Source organism: Lynx rufus, unplaced genomic scaffold (assembly GCF_022079265.1).
Source record: "Lynx rufus isolate CCGP_SWC_20201006 ecotype Redwood Valley unplaced genomic scaffold, mLynRuf1.p SCAF_9, whole genome shotgun sequence".
NCBI lineage: Eukaryota > Metazoa > Chordata > Mammalia > Carnivora > Felidae > Lynx > Lynx rufus.
This window is the reverse complement of record NW_025814897.1, coordinates 45,725,301-45,743,039: the sequence shown is the minus strand read 5'-3', so window position 1 is coordinate 45,743,039 and position 17,739 is coordinate 45,725,301. Positions and strand designations below refer to the sequence as shown.

The 17,739-nt window shown below is 38.3% G+C and overlaps 1 protein-coding gene across 1 annotated transcript in view; it reads left to right on the top strand.

The window, feature by feature from the left end:
- The window catches only part of TMEM135 (transmembrane protein 135), a 267,526-nt gene extending 256,796 nt beyond the window's left edge, over nucleotides 1-10,730 (top strand). Inside the window, exons 13-15 of the mRNA XM_047071520.1 lie at nucleotides 4,096-4,194; nucleotides 4,981-5,048; nucleotides 7,488-10,730. Of these exons, the coding sequence (XP_046927476.1) occupies nucleotides 4,096-4,194; nucleotides 4,981-5,048; nucleotides 7,488-7,620 (300 nt within the window). The 3' untranslated portion in view covers nucleotides 7,621-10,730. The remainder of the gene's footprint in view (nucleotides 1-4,095; nucleotides 4,195-4,980; nucleotides 5,049-7,487) is intronic.
- The last annotated feature ends 7,009 nt before the right edge of the window (nucleotides 10,731-17,739 follow it).

Genomic DNA, 17,739 nt, shown 5'->3' with positions numbered 1-17,739 from the left:
GTGCTGGGAAAACTGGACAGCGACATGCAGGGAAAACTGGACCACTTTCTTACACCATACACAAAAATAAACTCAAAATGGATGAAAGACCTAAATGCAAGGCAGGAAGTGAAACCATCAAAATCCTCAAGGAGAAAGCAGGCAAAAACCTCTTTGATCTTAGCCGCAGCAACTTCTTACTCAACACATCTCTGGAGGCAAGGGAAACCAAAGCAAAAATGAACTATTGAGAACTCATCAAAATAAAAACCTTCTGCACAGCAAAGGAAACAATCAGCAAAACTAAAAGCCAACTGATGGAATGGGAGAAGATATTTGCAAATGACATATCAGATAAAGGGTTAGTATCTAAAATCTATAAAGAACTTATCAAACTCAACACCCAAAAAATAAAGAATCCAGTGAAGAAATGGGCACAAGACATGAACAGACACTTCTCCAAAGAAGACATCCAGATGGCCAACCGACACATGAAAAAATGCTCAACATCACTCATCATCAGGGAAATACAAATCAAGACCTGTCAGAATGGCTAACATTAACAACTCAGGCAACAACAGATGTTGGTGAGGATGTGGAGAAAGTTGCATTGTTGGTGGCAATGCAAGTTGGTGCAGCCACTCTGGAAAACAGTATGGAGGTTCTTCAAAAAATTAAAAATAGAACTACCCTACAACCCAGCAACTGCACCACTAGGTATTTATCCAAGGGTTACAGGTATGCTGTTTCGAAGGGACACATGCACCCCCATGTTTATAGCAGCACTATCAACAATAGCCAAAGTATGGAAAGAGCCCAAATGTCCATCGATGGATGAATGGATAAAGAAGGTGTGGCATATATATATACAATGGAGTATTACTCGGCAATCAAAAAGGATGAAATCTTGCCATTTGCAACTGTGTGCATGGAACTAGGGGATATTATGCTAAGTGGAATTAGTCAGAGAAAGACAAATATCGTATGACTTCACTCATATGAGGACTTTAAGATACAAAACAGATGAACATAAGGGAAGGGAAACAAAAAGAATATAAAAAAAGGGAAGGAGATAAAACATAAGAGACTCTGAAATATGGAGAACAAACAGAAGGTTACTGGGGGGGTTGTGGGAGGGAGGATGGGCTAAATGGGTAAGGGGCATTAAGGAATCTACTCCTGAAATCATTGTTGCACTATATGCTAAATAATTTGGATGTAAATTAAAAAAATAAAACTAAAAAAATACAAATAAATAAAAATTTTAAAAAAAGAGAAGAAAAATTTTATCTCACTGAAAATCTGTGGCCCTAATGATATTAAGAGGATTACATACTTGCTTTATTCAGGTGTGTCTGTGTCTGTGTGTGTGTGTAGGGAAGAGAGAGAAAGAGAGAGAGAGAGAGAGAGAATGTGAGTTTGATATTTTTCTCAGTGCAATTGGAAGTCACTGGAGAGTTTTAAGTGTGGAAATAGCATGATTTAATTCACATTTTAAGAAGAAGAAAACATTCTGGCTATTATATAAAGAATGGAATAGAGGCAAGACTGGAAGCTGGGAGAACAATTAGTCTCAGACAGATGATGGCTTGTGCCAGTATAGTAGCAGTAGGGATAGAGAGAAATACACAGACTTGGTATATGATTAGGAGGTAAGGGTGACAAGACTTGCTAATGGAGAGGAAAAGGAGTGTCAGAGAAAGAAAATATCCCCTAGCTAGCAAAAATACATTCTTTGACACAGGGAGAATCCAATATTGAGATCTGGTTTGTAAAACCTGTATTTTATAGCTGCTTCCCTACATGGCTAGAGTTTTTTAAGCCAAGCAATGACATAGCTCTTTTTTAACTTATTTTTAAATTTTTAAAATTGTTATTTTATTTTATTTTTATTTTAGTTTTGTTTTTATTTTTGAGAGAGAGTGCACACGAGCAAGGAAGGGGCAGAGGGAGCGGGAAAGAGAGAATCTTGAGCAGGCTCCATGCTGGGCTTGATGTCAGGACTGTGAGATCATGCCCTAAGCCAATATCAAGAGTCAGGTGCTTAACCAGCTGAGCCACATAGGCACCTTGGCATAGCTCTTTTCTTATATCAACAGACCATGTTTGATCTTGGCAGAAGAAACTAGATATAAAATGTACTGATAAGAATTTATTTTTAATTTAGGAAATTACAAATGTAAGCTTACTAATAGGTCCTTTGTGGAATTAATGACTGTGGTGTAATAGGCAATCATTTTCCTATGATTGAAGTTAATTTTATATTAAAATTCTGCATTACTATATAATGAATATTAAATAAAAATCAGCTGACTAGATAACTTTTATCTTGGAAATAATTATTTCCAGATGTATATATTGAATATCTATTATGTTCCCACTACTGTATGAAGTGCTGGTAAGCATATAGAACTATGGGATATGGTTCCCACCCTTCATTAACTTAGAATCTGGTTCAGTAGATAAGGTTTATTATAAGAAATTAGGAACACAATTGTTACATATTTCAGGAAATACCTGTGTTATATAATGTTTCTATGATGCTATTCTACCACATCTGAATTTCATTTTTGTCAACATGAATACACTACAGTATACCTGTACCTTGTAATATACTGTATAGTATATTCAAAATAATGGTGCATGTATATCTTCCTTCCTAAGTAGAGTGTAGCTTTTTGTACATATCTTCCAGATTGGGGAAAAATTATTTCATGTTCTTTAGTTCATGAACCACCCATGTCTTCTTGAACTTTCCTCCACCTGATTGTAACATCATTCTCTCTTGGTTCTTTCTTCTTTTCTTACTAGTTCTACTTGAGCTTTCCCATGTTTCAGAGAAACTATTGCCGTGAATAATTACATCTTCTATCCATATAAATTAGCTGGGCCTTCCCCATATGTATTGTGTACTTTCACCCAGTTCATTACCCCTGCTTTTTCTGCTTTTTCTCTCTTACCTCATTGTTAATCCTAGGCCTCTTAGGAGGCAGCACTGTTGGAAGTGTGGACAGCAGACTAGTGCCAGTCCATGACCTGTTTATTACCAGTTCATAGTAAGCATAGAAATAGAGCGTAAGCATTTGGAAACTTCTGTAGCAACTTGACAGAGTAATTTATTTTTTTAATACAAAAGTGAAATTTTGGTTCACTTTGTGTTTTTAAAATTCAGGTGTTAGTAATTTATTTTTATTGTATTATAAAAGTATCAAGCTATGGCAATTGGAAAAAAATTTTTTTGAAGTGTTGCTTCACTGCAGGTGGTTTGAGAAGCACTATTCAAATGTAGTCATTTCTGAAATTCTCCTTGTTCCTTTGTTCTAGGCAGAGCAGTTTGTTCCGTCCTCGGGGGGGGGGCAAAAATGCACACACACATACTAAACATATATATAGTTAAATATCTAAGTGCATTAGCTATTTCTCTTATGCACTAACTTAGATGTTATTGTATTCATTTTTAAATTCCTAGCTCCTAGCATAGTGTTAACAGCATTAGTTAACAGCATTAAATGTTGAATGAATGAATGAATGAATGAATAAATGAGTGAATGACTAGATCTAGCAGGGAAGGGAGACCTGAGGATTATACAAAAAGCATTGAAGGGTGCCTGGGTGGCTCAGTCAGTGGGGCGTCTGACTCTTGATTTTGGCTCAGGTCCTGATCTCACGGTTCGTGAGATCGAGCCCCGTGTCGGGCTCTGTGCTGACAGCACAGACCCTGCTTGGGATTATCTGTCTTTCCCCTCCCGTACTTGTGTGCACTCTATCTCAGAATAAGATAAACTTCTCAGAATAAGGCAAACTTCAAACAAACAAACAAACATTGAGGTATAAATGATATAAAAGAAGTAGAAATACAATGTTACTATATTCACAGAAAAGCATTATTACTGGTATCTCGGTCTTGGGGTGAGGGAATGAGGGAAGGAAAAGGCTGACACTTAACTAACGTCATGGAAGATGCAACTTGTAATTTGAGCTCAGAAAGGATTATTAGGTTTGGAAGGTAGACAAAATAGTTGTAGATAGCAAGTGAGTCTATTGCTCCACTCTATTGTTAATGCTATTTAAAGTTGTGGGTTTTTTTCTAAATCTTACATTATGTTTGTTCTACAGACAATGTATTTCAAAGGCATTGAAGCAGGAAAGGTTCCCTATTTTCCCCATGCAGATACTATCATCTATTCCATCTCTACAGCAATTTGCTTCCAGGCAGTAAGTACAGCTTTTTGATATGAGAAATGAATTATTTCTTTACATTAAATCAATGGGAGGGGGTGGGGGTAGGCAATAAAGACCTGGGAAAATTTCTATGGATTAGATTTTATTTTTTATTTTTATTTTTTTACCAAGATAGCTTGCAAGTTTCAAATCAGTAAACATGCTAACTTAATGGGCTAGATCATTTTTAAAATTTTCTGAACACAATAATTTTTAGGTTTAAATTGAGTGCAATTTATAGGCAAATTATTACACTAGTACCTTGGCTAGAATGCCTATTTTAGTTATACTTTTACTAGAAGACAGATACCATGAGCATAAATAAGAATAATTGCATTTCCCCCATATTACTCAGGCAGCGAGGATAGAGGTAGGATCTAGTCTATTAGAAGCATTGTTCAACTTCTTTAAATTATGTAATCATCATTATTGATGTTAGTGGTTTTAGGACTGTTGCAAAATTCGGGGGGACCACTTTTATTTGCACTTTTTCAGAGTAATGCTGCCAAGTTTATAAACTTATTATAACTAAGGAAGTACCAGCTATCTAATGAATATTCAGTAAAGGCTTTCCTGATAATAATGACTTAACTATTATTTCATAAGCAATATTCTTGATAGTTGTCAGGTTAAACATAAATACATATTTTCGTTATTATCATCACTGTTGTTTTCAAAATACAATGAGCAATAAAAATAAAAAAGTGCTCTGTTGCCTAATATGACTAATTATATTTGCTCTTTACTGAAGAAGTCTCAAATTGAATACTCTAATCTTAGGCTGTGATGGAAGTTCAGACTTTGCGACCATCTTACTGGAAGTTTCTTTTAAGACTCACCAAGGGCAAGTAAGTGACTGAGATGTTGTACCTGACCATAGAAAAAAAAGCATTTTCCCCCTAAAAAGATTTTGAATCTTTTCATCTTTTTGAGGGAATATTCTTTCAGTGATAAAGTAAGCATCTACATATAAATCAAATATGTCCAACTTAATATGTATAACATGGGGTATTCTTTTGGTAACATTATTTTGACTTTTCCCTGTATTATTTTAGATATTTTAAATGTTGTGGGAAAATGCTGTATTGATTTGAAAATTGCTGATTAGTTGCTACATAACACACTTAAGTCTCACTTTTATAATCTTTGATCTCTTCTTTTTGATTAGAAATACTCAGCAGATTCATTAGAAATCATTCCTAAATAATCGAATGATTTCCAGTGGGGGAAAAATAATCATATTCTTTTGCTTGATTCTGTAAGAATACTTTTCCTTTGCCTTTATTATCATGTTCTTTATTGTTTTAGTTAGCATTTTCTGATCTTGATCTAGTTCTTTGGGAGGCAGCTTGACCTACTAGAAAGACCATGGACTCTGTTGACTCTGGCTCTGATAACTTTAGCTGTGTTATTGGTGGAAAGTTTTTTTACCTCATGAGCCTCAGTTTCTCACTCTCTTCTATGAAACAGTAATACATTCTTTGTATGGTTGTGTAATAGCACTTAATAAATTGTAGCTGTTATTATTATCATTCGTAGTTTTAATAGCCAGCAGTTGTATAGTATTGTACTGTGTCCCAGACATACACATACAACACGTGTACACATGCATATGTGTTTAATCCTTAAAATGGCTCTATGAGATGAGTACTATTAATATCCTGGTTTTATATTTGAGTCAACTGAGGTGCACAGAGAGGTCAGCTAGCTCGCCAGAGTCACACAGCTAGCAAATAAAAGAGCTGTGGGCTGTGAGCCAGGTAGTCTGGCTTTAGCATTCTTCCTCTTAGCCATGAGACTGCATCCTTTATATTATTATTATTAATCATTTATTTCTCTGTCATTTAGATTTTTGCCCATTAAGGAGTTTAAGCAGTTGATTATTTTGGGAGGGAACTTAACTTTGGAAAGGCACCGAAAGTTATGTTTATCGTTCCTGGAATAGTGATGGTGGCCATTGGCTCAAAATTAACCCTGTTGTCTTCTCCCCAGAAGAAATGCTTGGGATCGGGCATAGAGATATGGGTTCATCCTGCACATTAGCTAAATATATGTCCTTAAAAATTATTTTCACTTAGCATAATACCCTCCAGTTCCATCCATGTAGTTGGAAATGGCAAGATTTTATTCTTTTTGAGTGGCGAGTAATACTCCATTTGTGTGTGTGTGTGTGTGTGTGTGTGTGTGTGTGTGTGTGTGTATGACATCTTCTTTATCCATTCATCCATTGATGGACATTTGGGCTCTTTCTATACTTTGCCTATTGTTGATAGTGCTGCTATAAACATGGGGGTGCATGTGTCCCTTTGAAACAGCACACGTGTATCCTGTGGATAAATGCCTAGTAGTGCAATTGCTGTGTCGTACGGTGGTTCTATTTTTAGTTTTTTGAGGAACCTCCATACTGTTTTCCAGAGGGGCTGCACCAGCTTGCATTCCCACCAACAATGCAAAAGAGATCCTCTTTCTCTGCATCTGTTTAAGAGACAAAACAGATGAACACAAGGGAAGGGAAGCAAAAAGAATATAGAAACAGGGAGGGGGACAAAACAGAAGAGGCTCATAAATATGGAGAACAAACTGAGGGTTGCTGGAGGGGTTGTGGGAGGGGGGATGGGCTAAATGGGTAAGGGGCATTAAGGAATCTACTCCTGAAATCGTTTCACTATACGCTACCTAATTTGGATGTAAATTTTAAAAAATAAAAAATAAAAGTAAAAGTAAAAAAAATTATTTTACCTTTTAAATTAAGTGATGGATAAAATGAGGGTATGCTTTTACTTCATCATGTCTATTAGAAATTTAAAAACCTATATGCTGTTTTCTCTTTAATCGTTAAATAGTTACACATTCGGATGTATTTTCTGTGGATTGTGAGACATCAAAATGTCAATTATGAAAGAAATTACATTGAGTACCTTTGCCTCATTGGCAAATATTAAGCTCTTTTATTGTTGATATCCTGTGATTTCATTCATCAGAAAAATTGTCATGTATCTGTTTTTCTGTTTGACACAATCTGGTGGAAAGAACTTGAGAGGGGTTTGAAATAACAATGGTGGTTTCTGGGGTTTCGGGTCTAGGGATTCTGATCTCTTTAAACAAAATATGAGACAGTGAATCTTGAGGTAGAGTACCAAAGTGACTCTGCCACTTTGAATCTGCCATTGAGTTCTTCATCACGTCAATCTTTTCTGTTTTCCCACTCCATGAAAGATAGGTCAAGTGAATCATCTTATTTTATAAACTTCATTAAATACTTGTTCACTGTGTCCTCTGTTTTGCAGATTTGCTGTCATGAACCGAAAAGTCCTTGATGTTTTTGGTACTGGTGCATCTAAACACTTTCAGGATTTTATCCCTAGGTTGGATCCAAGATATACAACTGTAACACCAGAGTTGCCCATCGAGTTTTCTTGAAGATGACTGTAATTTATTAATGTGACTTAATGTTTCATTATTTTATCCTGAAGAGTTAACTATGTTGAAACACAAAGAAGGAGTCTTGAGCTTGAACTTCAGTGTTATTTCAATGAGAGATACTCTTTTCTTGTTAGTTTTTCTTACCAGTCAGAAGTACAGAAGCTTTTTAGGAAGGTGTTGCTTAATAATTAAGCGCCCTCTGTAGCCAGAATCTGATTCTGGGTCACTTGTAGTGGTTGACATTATGATATATTATTGATTAAATTATGTCTACAAGCAATCTTAAATAATCTATGTAGAAATGTAGTAACAAATAAGAGTATACTTAAAATTACTTTAAAAGATGTTTTTAGTTCATTCCAGTATAATTCTTGGTTAAAACTAAGAATATTTCTATGTTTTAGGATACAAAGGATCACGGGTACATGGATTTGGTCTGTGTTTTTTTTTTTTAACTTTTGAATTGGTAACTATAGTAGTGAAATATTATGGAACTGAAGTAACTCTTCCCAGACAATGCTGCTTTAGTGTGAAGAAATTTAATTGAAGAAAGTGGCCATTCTCACTTCAGGGATGCGAAGACGGGTCTTGTGCTGTTCGGATAAATGCCGTGGTATCCATGCTCCCCTTCCACTGATACCTTCATCTCTCTTCATGGTCAGTTGGGCTGTCTGGTAGCCCAGTGAGCCTATGTACTAATGGCAGGTTAGGAGCAAATGGAATTTGACATATCTGATAAAGCTGAAATGTATGTTTTAATCTTTTACAGAAGCATTACACTTGAATATTTAAAAGCAAATGAAGTTGCTTTTAAACCTTGTGAAGGTGTACGGTGTTTGTTTGCATTTATAAGGACTGAATTCTTCATAGCTCGGTTTGTCTGCCATCGCTGACTTAGAAGGGATCAAAAGTAGTTTGGGCAAATTTGTCAGTTTGTTCCCTCTCCACCATCCCACCTTTACAGTGGATATTTTACAGCTACAAACAATATAAAAATCCAGTAGTTGTTAAAAAGTCCATTTCATCACTATGGGATTCAGGTTCTCCAGCCTCTTTTCAAAAACTTACTGTTTTTATTCCTGTTAGAACAAAGAAGTGACAAAATGTAGTAAGTGTTGATTATGAGTTAGTTCGGGACAGCTGTGATTGAAATATGATTACTCTTCAGAGTTTTTCAGGGAAAAGTCATACTTTTCTAACTTAATAAAAGGCTTAAGTGGTTATGATGTCTATAGTTAATGCAACATATAGGGATAATGGTATATTTTTTTAATATCATTTTGTTGCTGAAAAGTTTTGGGCCGTTGTAAATTAATTATGCAGTAGAACTTGTGTTGCAACAAGAATTATAACCCAGACTTTTAAAATGCTTAATCTGCCGTATTCAATTTCACCAAGCCCTGTATATTTCTGTTCACGTGTAATCCTGTCCTCAGTTGTTATGGCAAATTGAAACCCAACAAAAAGACAGACTCTGATACCGTGGTAACAGAGCCACTTTAATGAGGTCAAAATTTTGCATTGTGATTAATTTTTTAGAATTGACTTGTCTATTAGGCAATACTGTTAAGGGATCATTTTGGTTTCAGACTTCAAAATTGCTTAATAAATTAAGTTTTCAGTTTTTATTCCTGGAATCAAAATGATGATTGGTACTGTGTTTAATTTTAAAAATGAAGTATTATAGCAGTGAAGAAAGCACTGCTTCCTGTACCTCATTTTCTTTATTTAGAAATTATGTTTATAATATTTTTCCTGTCAGTTTAAAAGAAAAACATTTTAATTCATACGTTGCTGTTTTCATGAACATTAAAAAGGCTATGATGTTGAAAGGCAAATCCTACTGAAATTGGATGAGATTGTTTAGTAAAATCTTACTGTCAAAAGGTGCATTTCTATGATTTCCTTTTTTTTTCAAGCTATAGTCATTTTTTAATATAAAATGTAAAATGAAATAACCGTCATGAAGCAGAACATGATAATGAATGTATAGCTTTAGTGAATAATTAATGAATTTTCAGGGGTGAAAAGAGAAATCCAATTTGATTTCATTGAGGCAGACTGCACAGTGTAGCTGTTTGAGAAAACAGACACTGTGTCTGTGCTCCTGAAGACAATCAAAATGATATCTCTCTACCTCTAACCAATCAGGTATCAATAAACCATGTGACACCATAAATAAAGTCAAATAGATGGTTTTTTTAGTCCATTTATACACTAAGGAAATTGTGCCTATGTTAAGTTTCCACCAGAACTGGTTACAGCGAACATTAATGTAGACTGAAAAACAGTGCATCGGAGTATTTGTAGTAGTGTGGTTGTTTCACTGCTATTTCCTGTGTCATAAAATCCTAGGGTTTGTACCAACCCAGTAAAGACTGAGGTTGCAAGATAACAAATTGTCTCCGATTTGTTCAAGCCTTGCCAATGTTTCGTCAGATAGTTTTGGACCATTTTATTACTCATTTCTGGAATAAACCTTTGGTTCGGTTATGCCGTTTCATAAATTCTGTGGTCACTTTGGTAACTTTTTTCTTGGTCTGTGCACATGGTTGTCACTTGGCTGATATGTAGTTTATTGTTGGTACTCATCTGAAGTTTAGTCAGTTGTTACTTTATTTAGAATTGTATCTTTTTATTCTTTGCTCTCCGATTTTATAATTTGCTTTTTTCTATATTGAACATGTCTTGTGTGATTAAACCCAAATTGGTCAGCTGTCCTAGTATTTTCTTTGTTGAGCTTGAGCATTCGTCTCCTCCTTGTGGACTGTGCTCAGGCTGACATTTGATTTAGTTGTTAATACTGACAAAATTGTGTTCTGCTTGTATGGTATCACAGTCCCAAGTTTCTGAGTCCCCTGCCAGTGTATAGTTAATGAAAATCGATTTCCTTTTCCCGCAGAGAGCTTCGTCCATTGTCTTAGGTCACATCCCCCTCACTGTGGTGATCAAGAAGCCTCTCAGCAGTGCCAGAGGGGCGGGCCCACTGGGACCATCGGCCTGGTGTTCTTACTGCCTTGAATCAGAGACGCCGCCACGCCCTTATAGTCCTTGAATTCTTTCTGTGATTTATCTGTACTGTAAAGACAGAAAGTAGATTGACACAAGGTGACTCAGTCAGTTAAGTGTCCAACTCTTGGTTTCAGTTCAGGTCATGATCTCACGGTTTTGTGAGTTCAAGCCCCGCACCAGGGGCTGCCAGTGCAGAGCCTGACCCTCTGTGTGTGTGTGTGTGTCTCTATCTCTGCCCGTTCCATGTCCGTACTGTCTCTGTCTCAAATAAATAAATAAACTTTAAAAAAGGTAGTTTGACAGAGCAACAAGATCATTCTTACATGGATGGTTTTTTTTACAAAAGTATTCGTTTCTGAATTGTTAAGATATCTGAAAAACGTCATCTCCCCTAACACCTTCACTTGTTGCTGCTTATCAGCCTGGTATTCAGTTTCATGGGGTGAACTTGGATAACTGAAAATGAACGACCAAGAAAAACATACAGGAAAAAGAGTAAGAAATGAGTGTTTCCTTTAGGGCTGGGTTGAAACTGTGATGAATAATAAATAAGATTAGTTATTTGTGGATGCCCAGGAGACTGTTCTTACAATTGCCTCAAGCCTGCACCCTCCTTTTCACAGCTCCTTTCCTGTCGGTGCCTTAGCTAGCTCTGCACTTCTTTCTTGTCGAATTGGTGAGGAAGGGGGTGTCTGGGACTGAGATCAGGGGTGTGGACATAGATCCTGGGGTTATGATTCTTCCCTCAAGCCTGTGATATGGGGACCCCAGGACTGAGGCTGTGCTTCTGTTTCATCTGTAGCCTCAGGTGACTTTGCTATTGCACTATGGTTGTGAAAAGGGTAACGACAAAGACATGAGACTGACATTGGTGTGTGATTTCTGGAAGTGGAGAAGGGGCAGGAACTTGGCCATGATGTACCAGCCCTGGGAGTGCAGCAGGGCAGTGCATAGCCTTAAGCTTCCAGCTGTGGGGAATAAGATGTGTGCTACTTTACATGAGGGAAAAATGAGTGACTTAACTGGGAGAAAGAGTTAATATCTGGTAATGCTCTCTTTACTCTGTGACGTGGCCCCTCTCTCCTTCACCTCTGCCCCAGCTCTCTCCTCTCTCCTCCTTCCCAGCCTTGGAATCTTTCTGGCTGACCTTGTGTTGCCCGCCCCCCCACCCCCACCCCGCTCATCCCCAAGCCTCTTGCCTTTTTTCTGCCAACTGGTGTTACATTCCACTAACTATCTCCTTGAATGTGAACACTCTCTTGCTCCCTTTGGTGGCAGCTGGGAAGGTGGGGAGGCTGTAATGGGATCATAAAAATGGAATAACCATTTTCAGGGACAGTGACTTTTGATACAGCTCTGCATTTCTTGGGCAGAACGTATGGAGGATAATTGTACATGTGTGGAAAGAGGTGCTTCTTTGAATGTGGGGCCTTTAAATTCAAGACAGTCCTTGTCTTCTCAACAACCCTGTGACATCACCTGACTTGCTGTGGCTACACGGAAGAAGCAAGAATTTATTTCCTATTTCCTATTGCTTTCTCCATTTTCTTTCCACCTCTCGTTCCTCCAGATGTGTCCTAAGTGAAATCATGTATTGGGCTTTATCCTTTGTCCTTGCAAATCTGCAAATCCTTGTAATAGCACACACACACACACACACACACCACACCACACCACACCACACCACACATGCACACTTCATCTGGTCCACAGCAGAGGCATCGGGATGTCAGGTGCAATTTGTACTTTTTCTCCAGTTCACAAGCCCCTGCACTTTGCCTGTTCAGTTTTTTGTTCAGTTTAGTGCCCACCTCCCCTGCCCCCACCCTAAAGCATAACATTCTAATCTTGTAAGAAAACCCCAAGCTGTGGGTAATAGGATGTTTCCTGGTCTTGGCACACAACATACAAGTGTCAGCAGCTCTGTGTGGCTGGGGAGGTCCAGCCTTCCACAAGTGGACCTGTGGGCCTATAATGGCTGAAATCATCCAGGAGTATTACTTTCCTCTGTCCCTTAATTTGGACCAGGCAGTTTCTGGTGCCTGCTTCCCCAGTGTCTGTTAAACTTGACTCAGTCATCAGTCAACCCCTCAAGTGAATTTTCTTTTCAGATTGTTTTGGTCACACAAGAGGATGCTGTGGTTATTGGGATGGATTGGTGCCAAAGGCCCATAAAAGTTTAAAGCATGAAGTATTCCTGTCATTGGTCATTATGGGGTGGGGTGCCAAAAGGAGTGGGTGAGAGGAAACTGCACATATATGTTTCAGTCTCCCCTCTTCCCTGTTTCTTACCTTCCAAGCACTGTGCTGTCCTACCACATCTTTGACATTTATTTCTTCAGTTTGAGTTCTCTAGAAGGAAAAAGAAAGTTCTTATTTTCCTTTTTGTTTCTGAGAGAACTGAAGGTGAGACATAAGCATCGGTCAAAGAAGAGCCTGCAGGAATATTGTGGAATGTGTTAGAAAAAGAGATAGCTTTTCTTCCTCTCCTCTCCCCTCAGAAGTGAGTCAGAGAGGGATTCATTCAAAATGGGAATATCTAGAGTCATATTCCAGTGACACATGAGACAGGTGTATACTACCAGACTTGGCACAGTGAAGAGACACAGTCTATGAAAGAGAAGGAATGGGGATTTTTCTCAGAATTATTAGTGTAGGGGCCATGTCTGCAAGCATTTTATATATATGTGTGTGTGTGAGTGTGTGTAGGTATATACATATATATATGTGTGTGTATATATATATATATATATATATATATATATATATATATATATGTATATACATATATACATGTGTATGAACCTGACTGGAGGCCAGTGGTCAAACTAGGTATTGACTTACAAGGTGCTTTGCTTCCTCAAAGTATTCAATGTTGGTGGCATGACTTGATTGAATGGCCTTGTAATGCTTAAGACTGACAGCAGTTGTTTCCACAGTAATTTGAAAATGTGTTCAATGTATTAAGAGAGGTCTTATATGAATAAAGTTTTAAAATTCCTCCTTTTGAACTGTAATTTGTATGTTAGGTAAAATCTGCAAAACTACAGGAAGAAATTCAGTTGCATCTAAATCTGAGTCTGCAGATTTTAAAACATATCATTCTCAGGAATTTGGGTTTCCTTAAGACCTTAAGTAGGCAGGGGGCACCTGGGTAGCTCATTTGGTTAAGCGTGGGACTTCCCCTCAGGTCATGATTTCACAGTTCATGGGTTTAAGCCCCGCGTCAGGCTCTGTGCTGACAGCTCAGAGCCTGGAGCCTGCTTCAGATTCTTTGTCTCCCTCTCTTTCTGTCCCTCTCCTATTCACACGCTGTCTCTGTCTCTGTCAAAAGTGAATAAACATAGGGGTGCCTGAGTGGCTCAGTCAGTTGAGCATCCAAACTGCAGCTCACGTCATGATCTCACAGTTCGTAAGTTCAAGCCCTACATCAGGTTTTGTGCTGACAGCTCAGAGCCTGGAACCTGGAGCCTGGAGCCTACTTTGGATTCTGTCTCCCTCTCTGCCCCTCTCCCACCTACTCACTCTCTGTCTCTCTCAAAAATAGATAGACATTAAATTTTTTTTTTAATGAATAAACATAAAAAAATAAAAAAGACCTAAAGAGGCAGGATGGATAAATCTACAAAACTAGAGGTATAAATAAATCATAGGGCATTTTTATTCCCCCACTAGAACTCCTCATATAACTCGAATTAAATTTCAAAAATGGATTGCAAGCCGTTGTTAATTGCTCACCTAGTGACTGTTTAATCCTTCTTCCTTGCTGATGGAGCACTGATTTTAAGACAGCAGTATGCCCAGCTGAGGTGAAGGATCATGCTTTTTCTAGGTGTTTCATATGTCACTCCTTTCTTCTTGTCCAGATATTTTTCCATCCTTTTTGCTGAAGCTGCTCATGTGATCCAGTTTGGGCCAGTAAGATGTAATGGGAAATCTGGGAAACTCTTGGGAAATTTTTCCCTCCCTGATTAAAGGAAAGCTTTTTTAGCTCTCCTTTTTCTCTTGTTCAGAAAACTGGTTAATGAGATATGGATCTGTGGCAACAACCTTGCAGATAACGAGGTGAAGAGTACAAAGATGAAAAACCATTATGTTAAAGATGTCAGAGCAGAAAAATGGAAGGAACCTGCCTCCCAGATGACATTCTTCTGCCACTGAACCAATGCCAGTAACCACATAACTCTGAGAATTGAGAAAACAAACCTCCATCACTTAAGGCTCTCTTAGTCAAGGATTCTGTTATGTCCAGCTAAAAACATTTCTAATCGACACATTCCAATCCTATATAGATCAGACCTCAGATTCATTTCCCATTGTATACTCTCCTCCCTTGATTTAGAATGTGCTCTGCTTTCCTCCCCTCCTCCACTTCTGCATGTGTCCTGAAATATTCGGTCACCTCTTGGAAGGTTTTGCTGATCGTTTATCTCTGTCTTCCTGAAGCAGTTTGCTAATTCTTCCCACAAAGCCCATTCCATTTGAGTCTCATTAGCTGTGTGCTCACCTGTTGCTCCTTTAAAAGATTGTGTGTATATGTGAAGGGCAAAGATCACAGCTTATCCCCCCATGTCTGTGCCTAAACCAGGCCTTTGTATTGAGGGGTGGGGTGGAGTGTTAGGGTGGGAAGTGGTGGTCTCAGCAACCGAATACATGCTAACTTTGTGGAGTCTGCAGACTGAAAACCTACCCTGAGCCATCCATGTAAAAGTCTGGAAAACATTATCTTTATAAATGATTTTGTAAATACTCCAGGAAATTGGCTCCTACTACCATTCCAGCAGCTATTAGAGCCAGTTTGGCTTCAGGTCTTAGAGAAATGATTTGTCATCTGTTTCATTTGTTTGCTTTTTCCTGACAGAGCTGGAATTCTGGATTGTTCCCCACTTTAAAAACTGCCAAATCTAAACCAGAAGTAGACAGGGCAGGACACAAGTCTCTTCCTTCCCATTCATTTTCACAGTGTAAAAATTCACAGGCAGTTTTCCTAGAATTACACTTCATGTCTGGCTTTTCAATTGTGTATTAGGGTTATTTTTTCCCTATAATAGAGAGGATCTTAAATATTTGAGAGAGAAAGGCTTGGGATCACTCTTAACAATATAGGCAGGGCCCTTAACAAATAGCTTCTTTGGATACTTTTAGGGGGAAAGGAAGGGGAATGAAATGCATGAGGTGCCTGTGATAGAGGGTAGGTCGTTTATATCACATTCAAACCTTAGAGCCTAGGAGGTAGATATTATTGGTTCTGTTTTACCAATGAGAGAACTGGGAATCAGAGAGGCTGATGATTTGCGCATGGTGGCATTCCCTGAATTGGAGCTCAGATCTCCAAGAGTTGAAAGTTTTAAGTTTTTTTTTCTTTTTCTTTTCTCTCAGAATGTAACAGTCCCTGCCAAGAAGTGGCATCTTTACTCCCCTCTTTTAAAAATCATCGTATAAAATTGTAATAAAAATCATGCCTCCAAATATGATTTTGACATTTACTTGCAGCTCAGATAGAAGAACAAGAACTGGAATTACCTTCTCACTTGAAAAAACAAAACAAAACATACAAAAAAATCCTGATAATATGTATATAAAACAACAGTTTTCAGACACTGGACATCAAGCGCTGCAGGGTGGTGATCCCTGAAGGAAGGAAAATCAATGAGTTGACTCCTGTGATCACCTCAGCTAGTATCCAGAGAGAGATTCCAGGTTACAACTGAGGGAGGGAGCACCACACGGTGCCCAGAGGTCTTCCTGAGGTGAAGAAACAGACCTGGGAGTCCAGAGAGGCCAAAATGGGTGACGTTGATAAGGCGGGGTACAAGAGAGGATCAAGCTGCACAGAGAGGAAGCAGAGAGTTTTAGTCCCCCTTGGGACTGAAGCTGAGTACTTCTGTATGCTTGGAAGGAAGCTCCTGAGGCTGGAGAAAGAACCAGCCTCCTCTGAAAAGAGCAGAGAGGCCAATCATTGAAGTCTGCACAAGGCAATGAATAGTTTGCCTTCCTGCTAGCCAGAGTGGAAAATTTTGTAATTCAAAGGGCACCAGATAGGAGAGTCAAAAGTGTCGCTTCAGTAGGAGAGCAAAATTAGCCATCGACTAAAGGCTCAAAAGTGTCAAACAGTTTCTAAGTAACTCTCTCCTAGACCAAAGTACAAGAACATAGGAATACAAACATGTACTGAGCATAGAACAAGGTAAAATTCCAAATGTTTGGCATCTAATAAAATTGCTAGGCCTGCAAAGTGCCAGAAAATACAACCCATCAGAAAAGGGGAAAACACACACACACACACACACACACACACACACACACACACCAAAACACCAGACCCAGAATGACACAAATAGTAGAATTACTATGAGTACAAAAGAGTATTGTAACTGTATGTCATATCCTTAAGAAGGTGGTAGTTAGGAAGAAGAGAGAAGGCTGAGCATGTTAAGTAGAGACATGCAAGATATAAAAAGGACCAGAGGGGTGCCTGGGTGGCTCAGTCAGTTAAGCGTTCCACTCTTGATTTTGGCTCAGGGCATAATCTCATGGTTCGTGAGTTCTAGCCCCTCATAGGGTTCTGTGCTGACAGTGCAGAGCCTGCTTGGGATTCTCTCCCTCCCTCTCTTTGTCAAAATAAATAAACAAACTTAAAAAAACAAAAAGGACCAGAAAATAACTTGTAAGAGATGCAAAATAAAATGTCTGAGGAAAACAAAAACCTGAGTGTGATTAATAGTAGATTAGATGCAAAAGAAAAGATTATGGAAATTGAAGACCTAGCAGCAGAAACTATCCAAAACTTTAGAGTGAAACATTCATTACTGGAAAAAAAAAAAGGGGGACCAAAGAACTTCAGTGACCTGTGGGTCACCTTCAGGCAGCCTGATGTACATATAATGGAGTGTCTTCAAGGGACACAAGATAGGTGTGAGGAGGAGAGAGGTACAGAAAAATGTTTTGTTTTTCATCTTCACTCCAGTCATTTAAGGACATGATGGCCACCTTTTAAAATTAGATGAAAATTAGAAACCCACAGATCCAGGAAGCTTACTGAATTCCAAGGACAAGAAGCAGGAAGAGAGTCACGTCAGAGCTCGTCTTAATCAAATTGCTTTA